Source organism: Octodon degus, unplaced genomic scaffold, assembly GCF_000260255.1.
Source record: "Octodon degus isolate 3935 unplaced genomic scaffold, OctDeg1.0 scaffold00111, whole genome shotgun sequence".
Taxonomy (NCBI): Eukaryota; Metazoa; Chordata; class Mammalia; order Rodentia; family Octodontidae; genus Octodon; species Octodon degus.
This window is the reverse complement of record NW_004524687.1, coordinates 9,663,604-9,676,574: the sequence shown is the minus strand read 5'-3', so window position 1 is coordinate 9,676,574 and position 12,971 is coordinate 9,663,604. Positions and strand designations below refer to the sequence as shown.

The 12,971-nt window shown below is 43.0% G+C and overlaps 1 protein-coding gene across 2 annotated transcripts in view; it reads right to left on the bottom strand.

Annotated features, from left to right (window-relative positions):
- The window catches only part of Frmd3 (FERM domain containing 3), a 282,007-nt gene that overhangs the window by 98,782 nt on the left and 170,254 nt on the right, over nt 1-12,971 (bottom strand). For both annotated transcript variants that reach the window (XM_004639402.2, XM_004639401.2), the window contains exon 4: nt 2,973-3,051. In XM_004639402.2, coding sequence (XP_004639459.1) covers nt 2,973-3,051 — 79 coding nt within the window. The remainder of the gene's footprint in view (nt 1-2,972; nt 3,052-12,971) is intronic.

Here is a 12,971-nt window from a genome sequence, read left to right as displayed (position 1 = left end):
GAAGAAGAAGAAGAAGAAGAAGAAGAAGAAGAAAGAAGAAGAGGAGGAGGAGGAGGAGCAGGAAGAGGAGGAGGAGGAGGAGGAGAGGAAGAAGAAGAGGAAGAGGAAGAAAGAAGAAGAAGAGGAAGAGGAAGAGGAAGAGGAAGAGGAAGAAAAGAAGATGGTGAAATGACCAGATCTTAACCAGGCAACATGTCAAGGGGCTGGATTCCTTCCTAATTGTTAAATGTATGCATTGAAATAAAAATTTCTACTTTTTGATAAATTTGGCAATGAAAAACAGCTTAAAGAATTACTCATATGAGATGGTTGAGGTCTAATTCATAATTTAAGAAATCAGGTTTTATAAAATAAGCCCGTGTCACAGCTTGGTGTTTGTTCTAAGTGATCTCCAGAGATAATCAAGGATTATTGTGGATTCAACATAATCCACCAGGCTTTGCCACAGCTTCAGGGTCAGGATGCTCATTTTTTAAATACAACAGCCATCAAAACTAATGCATCTTTCTTTAGCGTCACTCTAGCCTGAGAGGATTAAACAAGCAAAACACAGGAGGATCTGGGACCTAAATCTTTGTGCTGCCATTAATGATATTGCTTCTTTACTAAAATGAATTTAAAGACTTTTTCACTAAAACAATTAAATCCATCGTACTTTTGGTAACATTCAAATGCATATGACATTTATAAAACCCCAAGGAAAACAAAGAATTGTAAACTGATTGTTCAAACGGAAAGAAAAAGAAAACATGAAAAATTATTTCCAAACGCTTTTTATGAGTATTTTTCTTGCTCTGCCCACTTAAACCTGGCTTTTGCTTAATATTTCTTTATTCCTAGCATAGTCCTGAATACAGTGTTGATTTCTCACATGTATATTATATTTGTCTCAAATTTTAGGTTAACCTGACAACAAAATTACAACTGCAATACAATAAAAGCCAAATGCTTTCCAAACAAGGATTTAGACTCTAATCACTTTGGGCAATTCACTGCTTCTCACTTGATTTGTAAATCTAAAGATGCTGCTGACCAACAAAAAAGAATGTTTTTTTTTACCTGTGAAAAGGCTGGACACTATCTTAATTTCCATTGGAAACATCAAATATTCAAAATAATTTCCTATTCATACCCGAGCTCTTTAGTCAAAGGCAAGAAAACACTAGCAAATTTAATTGAGAGGGAACTAATTAGGGTTAGTCACTAAAACTTTGCATTCTTTTATTCTCATGTGGGACCATTTTTATGAACAACAAAGATTCAACCTCAATTTATATTATGACATATATTGAATTCCTGTTGTCCAGAAAAGATCATAAAGAAAACAAACGATAAAAATAAGGCATTCTGGGCTGGTGAGATGGCTCAGTGGTCTAAAGCACCTACTTAGAACAAGCTTAGCAAAGCACATGGACCACAGTTCAATCCCCCAGCACCACATTCCAGTCAGCCCCGCCTCCAGGTGGGCTGAGCTGGCCACAAACACACACACACACACACACACACACACACACACAATAAATAAATAAATAAATAAATAAATAAATAAATAAAAAAGAAAGAGAAAGAGAAAAAAAATAAGACATTCCCTTTTTACTGGATCTTCCTAATTACACCATTACCATCCTTGAAGCAAAATAAATATCTCTCTCTCCCAACTTTCTATTGCTGTTTTGTAGCTCATGGAGTCCATTCCCAGTGAGTAAATAAAAAGAGCCACAGAGGAATTTAAATAAAAATCCAAAAGCAGGCCAAAGCCACATATTGTATAAGTCCACCGATAAGAAATGTTACAACAGGCAAACCCATAAAGAAAGTAGATTAACGACTGCCGGGAGGTAGGACAGGAGATGTGAAATGGCTGCTTTTGGGTATGGGGTTTCTTTACAGGGTGACAGAAATGCACTGGAACTAGAAGGTGGGGGTGGTTGACCAACACCATGAGTGAACTGGACGCCACCGAGCTGTGTATTTAAAATGGTGAGATTAATTCATGCTACATGAATTTTGCCTCAATGTAAAATAAGAACACAGGCCAGGGTGCAAAATTAAAAACAACATTTAAGGTGTCCCCATCTCTCATTATCCTATTCTCACGCAGCCTCTTTTTCCACCTTCTCACACACTCCACCTCATCCCCACCCCTACAACATACATTCCTCTGGCTGCTGTGGGCACATTAATAATCCAAAACAGAATCACTTGCTTCTTCCCAAAGTCATATTGGCTTCTCTAGGGTCAGTCTTTACCAGAGACTCTCTCTGGATAAAAAGAAAGCAAAATACTCAACAACCCTAACCACATCTGCCAATGCTCTTTACCATTTGTGTTTGCTTTTCTCTTGAGTCTGCACCTAAGAAAATGGTTCCAAGAGGTAATTATACCCAGTGTTCTATAGGGATTACCAAAATCAGAGCCTCATCAAGTTATTCAGGGAAGCAAAACCCCCAGAAGCCCTGTGGAGGGAAGGAGATTGGGAGGCCTGAGGAATGGGGAATTTGGGGAGTTGTGCTGAAGAGCATCCTCAAGCAAAGGGAAGCGGGCCACTCGATCAGTTCATCAAGAGGAAAGCAGGACAACCAGTTGTCCATCAGCTCAAGCATCATTGTCCCTCCCGGAATAGCTTGGTTCTAAGAAACAGTCCAGGGGAGACTTAGCCATGAATTCCCCATGTCCCAAAGACACTGGTATACTTATTTTTAGAACCCCACTGTCAGATGTTTTCAGAGAATACCTCCCCCTCATAACCACTGCTTTTCTGTGCAGATAATTACACTCCCAATGACAATTGTTTGAAAAAGAAACTCTAGGACAATTAAGTGTAAGAGCAGCTCTCCAAGCCAAATGCTGAGTGCAGCGCCTGCCTCATGGAAATGGTCTCTAGACAAGAGGTATGTGGAGCCCGTAAGACACAGAGGCCCTGGCTGGCTAGAGGGGCAAGTTAAACATACAAACAAACAAACAAAAAATACCTTGTGAGCTCTTCTTTAATCTTCAAGGGTTCATGTGGGTAGAATTTCACTCTAAAGCACATGGTGTATGGTGGATGAGCTGAAACATCATAAAGAAAAGGCATGAGATAAGCAGCCAAGGACCATGGACTCCAACACACACAGGAGCATTAGCCCTGAAGCCTCACGCACTAGCCTGCTGCCAGGGCAGAGGCGAGGGGAGAGGAAGCAAACAGCCCAAGGAAACAAAGTGACAACAAAGCCGAGAGGAAATGCTCAACAGGATGCTGAGGGCGGATGTGGAGTAAAAGTGACCTAGCTGGTAGGTATATCTTTCCACCTCCCTTTCCACTCATGATTCCTCTGTCCTTTCCAGCACCAAAGGCACTTCCTCCTCTGATCAGCCCACCCCCTGGGACAGGAAATTTCTCCTCCATACCATTCTGGGTTTTGAACTCATAGAAGATTTTTCATTCCGTGAGGTGGAAAAATATCCCCATACATGGCCAGTTTTCCCAAAATGATGGCACCATGGGATTAACATTGAGACTTAGAAAGATGGAGTCAGCCAAGCACAGATCCCACTCTGGACTTTGGTCTTACCTATGCCAGTCTAATGATAATTTCCTGATTTATGCTATTATAATTTCCTGATTTATGCTGTTATAATTTCCTGGTTTGTCTGAACCAAGGCCCTACTGTATAGACTGCTACCCTAGTCAAATATCCAGAACTGAAATGACCAGGATTTTCAGCACCTCTACTTACAAGGCCATTACTAACTTATAACATTACCCTCATAGATGCATACAAGTGAAGTAAGATGCATTCAGATTGCAATGAACAAACAGATGAACATCTTAAAATCAAGGAGATATGATAGCTTCAATGACTATTTCTACTGATAGAAATATCAGTATATTATCAATTAGTATCAATTAGTATAGTTACTGGTATCAATTAGTATAGTTACTGGGGATCAGCTCTGAATCTACACCCAAATGAGAATATGAAATTGTATCTAATCCTCCCCATACTTCTCTTAAGCAGCAACTGAGTGTCCAATGTCCTGGTTATTCTACATGTAGATGCATTGTTTTGTTTTGGTTTTGATACAGGGTCTCCCTACACAGTTCGGACTCATAGTGATGCTCCTGTCTCAGCCTTCCTTCGTGCTAGTATTAGGGAGTGTGCTCCCACCCTCAGGGTTCCAGGGCCAGCACAATATGTGGTACTGGGGATCAAACTCAGGTCCTTGCACTTGCCAGGCAGGCACTTATGCTCCTGAGCTATCTCCGCAGCCCACCATAGATGCATTCTTTATGTAGAAAAAAATCATCAGTTTCAAATATGAACATATAATAGAGATCATTTAATATAGACAATAATTATTAAAAGTAACTGGATGGAAAGAATTCAAATCATAAGAAAACAGTCACATTGTTATTACAGCAGCAAAAAAAAAAAAAAAAATCACACAGACAAACACACACTCAAAGGAGTCTAACCTCTTTGTTTGGTTCCTTGCTTCCAGAAGATTCCCTGACTTAGCGGGGGCTCCTAATTTGACACCAAGTTCCCTACACTTAAGAAAGGAAACATTTTTCTTTTTTCTGAAATACTAGGTGAAAACAAACACCTTCTGTACAGTGGAGAAACAAGTTAAAAATGTAAGTGATTTTCAAGTCATTCATTTTTCATGATATCCAGAACTCCTGTCTTAACTCCAAATATTTTACTTTTAAACATTTTCTGCATTTCTTTTTAACTTATTTAAAACACCATCTTCAAATAATTAAAACTAATGAGTTTTCATTATGCAACCTCTGGATTGTCTTTAATAGCAAGATAGAGACAATGTTTATAAAGAACAACAGAACAAAAGATGGGATTATCATATAAGAAAATGAAATTTATCTTCCTTTCTCTCCCTTTTCTCTTATTACTCCTCTACATTATTACATATTCAACACAACCAATGCAGACAACATAACCAAATGATAGGCAGACACACAGATGACGGGCAGGCATGCACCAGCTGTCCCCTTTTCCTGTCCTTCCCTGTGTGTCATTACTGCCCCTCTAACTCTCAGATTTCTCATTCCAGACCCCTATTTATTTCTCTCAGAATTAAATTATATCTATTAAGTTAAATCATACATATTTCTCTTGCTTTTCTCACTGGACTCTACATCTTGCCCATCCCTTCAGGACAATAGATATAAATCTGTGAGTCTCATAGTTAATAGTATAAATAAACTAGAATTTTCTCAACTCTTCCCCTTCAATTATCATTCAGATTTTCCCTGCTTTTTGCCATCCAAATCATTTTATTATATATCTATACATTCATGCACAGATCATGAACCACTCTTATCTTTTATTTACAGTTCTATAATATCAACTCCCAAAAGTTGAATTGATTGCCAGATCAATAGATACTGGAAAATGTTCTAAAGGAAAGAGCAAAAAGTAAAATCAACTGACTAGAGGACAGTTGGGAAAAGCAGAACTCCAGAGTATGCCACCCCAGACTAGAGCTGCCATTTCTGCACCACCTGGGCAGTGTACCTTCTTACCAACCCTGCTTCCACAAGATGTGTGAGTTAGACATGTTCACGTTGGATCCAGCTCTTCCTGAGTGAGAATGTTGCTGAGCTGCAGAAGCCAGAGGCAGCGCCCTCTCACTGTGAAACCCTTCCACCTTCACCCACTCCCTGCCTGAGGGTCCAGAAACACCCAATGCTTCCTCCACATGAAGATTCCTGCATATGACAGCTGGAAGGCAAAGGTCCCTCTGTTCTGACAGTGTGTGATCACTGAAGAAATTAATACATGGTACTACTAATAGGTTCATCACTGGACCCATTATCAAAGAGGAAGGGCAGCTGATACAGAAAAATCAGGAGGAAGTACTTTCCAGATTCAAAATGTTCTATGTGTTTTCTTCCACCATGACATACCCACAAGTGTGCCATTGGTACCCATCCAGCATAATTTTCCCCACATGGTCAACAAAAGAAAAAGAACTTCCCTTTAAGTCCAAAGGAGTGTTCTATTCCAGCATGGTGAACCAGAAGGAACCTCAGAGATGCACAGTGATGGAAGTGCAGCCTTGTCACCAGATCTGGAGGCCCCAGTGGCTGAGCACAACCATGGTGATCTAGTCATGGGGGGCAAGATTCACACAGGTATGAACCTGTATGTCTTTGGGGCTGGTTCTCCACAGAGCTAATGCTGGAAAAGAGAGTGGAGCTCTGTCTGCCTGGCTCAATGGTGAATGCTGGACTGCAGTACTGAGGCTGATGTCCAGACACCGGCCCTGCCATCACTGTCATGCCTGGGTTTCTCTGACAAAATTGGCATGCTCATGTAGAAGGACCACAGGCTGCCTTACTGCAGCAAGTCCTAGGTTGTGCACTCTGAAAACCTCTAATCTTACATCTCAACTTCCATTCTACCACCTGAACATCTGGAACAAATACGGACTCTCTGGACTTCATTAGATATTTCCAGAGAGTAAATTAATTCCTTCAATTACAAAAGTTATTCAACACGTAATAGTTACCAGGTTCAGTTCTAGAGGTACAAATAATAGCAGCTATGAAAAGACAAAACTCTGTCTCCCATGGAGGAAACATTTCAGTACAGCAAACAAGTATAAAAACTAATGTAACTGACATATGAAGGTCATTAGAAGATCGTATGTTCTGCAGAGAATAAATCATAAAGGGCACAAGGAAAGAGAGACCTTCCCTTCAGTCCCCTCACTTCAAGCCTACTCCAACTAATCCATGCAGGTAATTACACTTCTCTTAACTTTCCTAAAAACCAAAAAAGGGCAGAACACAACCATTTAAATGTTAAGTCATTAACATTTGAAGTGTTAAGACAAGATGGGCTGTCACTACCCTAGTGCAAGGGCATTACCTTGGGGTCAGAAACTGGCATGTGAGCACCGGCACATGCCCAGAGCAGCTGCAAAACTGTCAGAAGGCGCTTCCTGGGCTCCTCTTGGCAGATAGCTTTTCCTCTGTGGGACACATCAAAGGGCTCAAACTTCCCTGTAGATATCTCTGTCCCTTCTGCAAGCTGGCAAGTGTCTCTGCCAAACCAACCCCCATGTCATTCTCAGGCTACAGGAGGAGTGGGATGAAGTCAAGGATGACTCTTTATCTATGCCAAATATTTGGTGTGGAATCCATAGATAGAAACATCTGATGCAGGAACTACCTGTGGGCCTGTAAAATTCACACTCCACACGGACACCCTATTCCAACAGTGGCATCATGACCGGCCACCGTGCACCCTGATCTGGGACTCACACTTCAGCATCCACGGTCTGCACAGAGGGTGGAGGGAACACCATTCTCCTAAGCAGGAGTCCCAGCAGTGACCCGGGTTAAGCCACCTACTTCTCTGTTTTCTGCTTTGCAAGAGGAGATGGCATCAACTGTGACTGTGTATCTTCTAGAGGTTTTTGGGCCGATCCAGCGGGTTCTGGCATGTGTACCCAGGGAACTCATCTACATGTGAGATTCTGCTTTGTTAAGATAAACACTCTAGCAGAAGAGAAGAAAATGGGAGGTAGAAATGGGAGGGAGGGGATGGGGAAAACACTGAACTGAGTTCAACCTAACAGCTGTAAAACATTTACTCAGCCATGTAAATGCTAAAAGCAGAGAATACCACTGAGTACCAGAGAAGGAAAAAAAAATGTGCAACCCACTTTTAAAATGCCAGGCATGTGTAATCACTCTGACAACAGCAGTGCTCTTCTCTCCCAGCAACCGAGGGCTGCAGACAGGGCTGAGGAGGCCAAGCACCTCCTCCAGGCCGCTCAGTGGCCCCCTTCTGGGTCCGCAGAGCCTAAGGTATCCTCATTTTGTAGCTGGTTCACACTGAGAGCAGAGAGAGAGGTACTTCCATTCATAAAGCAGAGACAGACTTCTCGTGTCTGCTCAGAGACTATGTCCAGGAATGGAGCTGGACAGAGGAAATGATGATTTGAGCAGACTGGGTGGAAATTTTGAAAAAAGGAATTTCTATTCTTAACCAATAGCCTTACTCAAATCTTTTTAGAAACAAACAAGAGTTCTTTGAAAAAGAAACATCACTTAGCAGCTTTTCTTAAAATGCAGAAATCCTCCTCTCGTCATCACAAAAGAATCTTAGGAAAATAAAATGCATAATTTCAGGAATATGCATATAAAGTCTTATCTCTCTTATGTAATTCTGGCTTACAGCTAGGAAACATCTCCCCCAGTCTCCTAGAAATGGCCATGAAGCATGCAGACATGGCTCTGGCAGATTGCAGGGTGATTCCTACACCTGGAATGCATTTTGTACCTCACTGCTCTGGACTTTTTGGAGACAAAGTTCGATTAATTTTGCAAAATACCGAAGGGTCTCATGCTGTACACAGGCCCTCTACCGCCCTAGACTGTAAGGCTTGCTTTCTAGCAGAGTCTAAGCAGATATGAGGGCTCCCAACCATTTCCATGTAATAGATGCCTTTTTATCTCTGGGCAAATAAATGTCCTCCCTCTCACATTGTTGTTTGTTTTAATGTATAAGGTACAGGGTCTCACTATACAGCTCTGACTCGGAGTGATCCTCCTATTTTCAGCTTCCCCAGGGCTGGGATTACAGGCATGTGCCACCACGCCCAGAATTGGTGGTCAGCTCAGAGAACCTAGGGGTGGAGCTGCCATGGCATGTGGTGCTGAGGATCAAACCCTGGTCCCTAAGCCTGCCACAGCAGGTGCTACCTGCTGAGCTACCTTGCAGGCCCTTCTCACACTGTTTTGAAGAGGCTTTACAGCCAGCACTAAGGAAGGCATCCCACATCTCTCTGTCCACATGCCCCACACCGTGACGCTCACTGTGGCATCTGTTCTGCATTTGAGAACAAAATAGCACAAGAGCACAAACTGCACACATGAAAAGTGACATCTGAGTAGCAACAGGTCAGAGTGCTGCTGGTTCTCTCGCCAGCTATGGAGGACTCCCTGGAAATGTGCAGCCAGGCCAGCCACAGCAAACACGGGCTACACTGACGCATGCTCTCTTCTCTTAGAAGCCATCATCATCATTTCACTACAACTGCTGCTGTTGGCAGCATCAACACAGTGATGATCCCCCACCACTCCTGCAGAAGTGCTAAGTCCTCTGCAGCCTCTGCTTCCAGAGCAGAGCTGAGGTTTTAGCTGTCTAATTCACCTTCCGTGGTCATGATTCTCTCGTGCTTTCATCGCACAGGCATATCTACACATGCACAGGCAGTGACCGAAGTTGCTCTAAGAACTTTGACTGCTACTGCCTGTCCTGGAGCAGCTGAGAGAGACACAGAAGCCCCACAGTTCGCATCTGAAGGCCACCACTAGACCATGCCAACTTCTTCCTCTGAGCAATGAGGATGATTTTGGAACCAACCACAGATGGCAGACACCAGCAAAGAGTAAATTGTTCCGCCTTGGGAGCCTGCAGGTCTGTGCTTCAGCTGTGTACTTAGCTGTTTCAGTGCAGAGTCAACTGACGGCAATATGTAAAGAATGTGGCTACAGCTGGGTTCCACAAAAAACACTAAAATTTTAATATCATGCCATTTTCATATGTCATAAAATTGTCTTTTGATTTTTTTAAGCATTTAAAACTGTGAAACCTATTTCAGTCCATAGGCCATACAAGCAGTGGTAGGTCTGGTCATAGCCCCGGATATAGATAACAATGAGGACAGTTGGATTTAATAGCAGCAAAGCCTTTGATGGGGGGCCTGAGACCCAGACTCAAGCCCCAAGAGCTCAACTTACTTCAACATGAGAGAAAGGAGCTGGCATGGCTGGAGACCACTTTCCACTTTCTCTGGCCCTCAGCCTTGGCTGAAAGAGTATAAAGGGGAATGCCAGGAATAAGTGGGGATGAAACAGTCATGAAATAGGTGTGCAGTGCAGAAGTATTTGGCAGTCCTTGCATCTGAAGAATGTTGGTGCCTGAGACTAGAACTTGACACTCTTAGGCAAACAGCAAGAGCACCTGAAATTGAAACCACTGGTAAATGGAAGGTCCTGAGTTCAATTCTTGGTACCAAAACAAAATAATAACAATAACCAAAAAAAACCTGAAGCTGCAAGACCCAGGTACTTTCTTGGTGCTGAGGCAAAACAACTGGACCACTCTGGAATCATGGCGGTAGGTACAAACCAACACGTGGCAGCAAGGACTAGAACCATCCTCATCCAACTAGTTATATAACTTGGAACTTAGATATTTATGTTTTAAAGTTTGATAGAAAAATAACTCATTATAAAGTATTTCCAACCAAGGAGAATCATAATTAAAGCCTACCTACTTGACTGGCCCCCATATGAATCACCTACAGGATTCATGCAGCCCAGAAGCCTCTGGTCCACTTGGCTCCATTCAAACATTTGCAGGGCCAATACACTTGGAGTTTGGGCTCATAGGTATCATTAGGAAAGATGTGGACAAGCTTCTGTCCTTTCTGCTTTCTTCCCATGGAGGGCCCAGAACGCTCCACTGCACCAAATCAAATTGATGACAATGTCACCACCCCTACTGGCATCAGCAAGACAAAGCTGAAAGTACAAAATCTGTGGGTTGTCAAGTGACCATACCACTTAATAAGGGTTTTCATCACTGGTAGTGGTCCCATGTCCTCTTTCCATGTTGGGGATAAAAGAAAGAACATGGCATGGAAACCGCTTCCAGCCCTAAACCACATCAGCATTTGAGAGAATGGCCAAACAAGGAAAATCTGGTACCTGGGAGAAAAAGAGCCTGCTCTCCCATCTTGCTGAACTAGCACTAGAATATGAAAAAACATCCTCAAAGTGGAAGTTCTGGGACCCTCCAGAACTTAAAATCACAGTTGCTGTTCCTGAAAGAAGCACCAGGCAAGAACAAACTAGAAAGGGCTAAAACAAAAACACCATACCTGGAAACTGCAAAAGATTTCATTCAGTTGTGTATTTGACTTTGTTTTTTTGTTTTTTTTGGTTTTTTTTTCCTCTGAAGAACATGGCATTTGAATTTCCCCTTGTGTCCTAGCAGGAGCTTTACGGTTCTAGGCAACAGCATTTATTATGAACCGCTGCCTGCATAGTCTTGTATTAGGCCATTATTATGGCTTGTGTGTAGATGTCCTCCCAAAGCGCTATGTGATCATAGGTGGAGCTTTGCAGAGGTGACTGAATCTCAGGTGTGTGATGCTATGATCAAGGATATGATGTTGGAAGTGATTCAAGGTGTGATGCTAGGATTAAAACTGCCCCACCCTGGGTGGGAGTGCGACCCACCTGAATAAGATATAAGAGACCAGAAGAGGGTCACTGCTTGTTGCTTGCAGCTTGCTGCTTCATGCTGCCTTCTGCCTGCCATGAAGCTGTTTTTCCTCTGCAGTGCTCTGCCTCTCTGAGGCGACCCTGCCCTGGAGGCAGTCAACTATGAACGGAAACAGCTACAAACTGTAGGCCAAATAAAGTTTTCCTCCTTTAACTTTGGGTGTCAGATATTTTGCCCTATCAATGAGGAAAGTAACAAAGACAGCCATGTACCAGGTAAACAAATCAGCCAAACTCAGTCTTGAGGTATGATTAGACGCACGAGTGTCTAGGACAAGGTGGTGGGAAAGGCTCACACACTCAGTCTGGACATGGGTTTACAACCACTACAGGTGCTTGGAGAAGTAAACTGTGCAATACCTTCCTGTTCCAAGCATATGGTTATTTTCAGCAAAAAAAAAGAATGTACACAAAGTGGAGAAGGAATGAGACAAAAAGCAGAAGCATGATGGCTAAACTCTGGAGGGAATGCAAGTCCTGAGAGTGCAGGAGGGGTCATGGGGGCGCTTAGTGTAGTGGACTGGGCAGTTTCCCAAAAAAAACCCTGGAACTTTCGATTGTGACCATGCTGGGAAATGGATTCTTTGCAGAAGTGACTAATTAAGTTACACTGAGGACATACTAGGCTGGAGGTGGGGAACTAAAGCCAAAAGCTGATGTACTCATCAAACGACAGGAAGACTCAGACACAGAGACACAGTGAAACACCAGGAGAGGCACATGAAGATGAAGTGAAGATTGGGGTGATGCAACTACAAGCCAAGGAATGCAGGCAACATCCAGAAGCTAGGCCTGACCAGGAAGAGAGCAGGGCCCCCCAGACACCTTAATTTCAGACTTGTTCTTCCAGAGCTGGGAGAGAACATATTTCTGTCATTTTAAGCCACTTGGTGTATCATAACTTGCTATGACAGCCCCAAAAGGCAACACATTCTGCAAGGACTGCCACTGGAAGAACAGGTTGGGAGTCAAGCCTCCACCCATCCAGCCTCTGAATGAGGTAGGACCTGTGGCTTTTTGCCTGATCCTTACACCAGAGTAGATATATATTCTCTCTCTCTCTCTCTCTCTCTCTCTCTCTCTCTCTCTCTCTCCTCTCCCTCCTGATATCACTCCTCAGTAAGGAAGCTGCTTGTCAGGTTATACAAGGGGGAATGCTGGAAAGCTGAGGAGTGCAACATAGGCATGAAGTGCTGATGATGCCATTAGAGTCAGAGATGACACCCTCTTGCGTGTCATCCAGCCACAGCCAGCAACTCAACTTGGTACTGGCATTGTAGCAGGGTCAGACTCATGCGCTATTCAAAGGCTGGGGCTCCTCAAACTGCAGGAGAGGCCACTTCCAGGCACCCTTGTCCCTTCAGAGTGCTTGGCAGCCAAAGTGAGTCTGATTTTAAAAGGGCAAAAGTAAGACCTTAACTATCCTACTGGGCTGGTCAGGCCTCAGACAGGCAGCAGCCAGGGCGAAGCAGACTGCTGCTTACTAGTAGTGCAGGTGGGCTGGCTTTCATCTAGGCCTCTGTGCTTAAAGGGCACACTTAATACATAATGCATTTTGATTGATTTTTTTCCTTCCCTTATTTTTTAATCTTAATTTTTCTGCATGAGGCTTTCTCTCCTTTTATCTATGTTATTTTTCTATTAGGAAGTGATATAT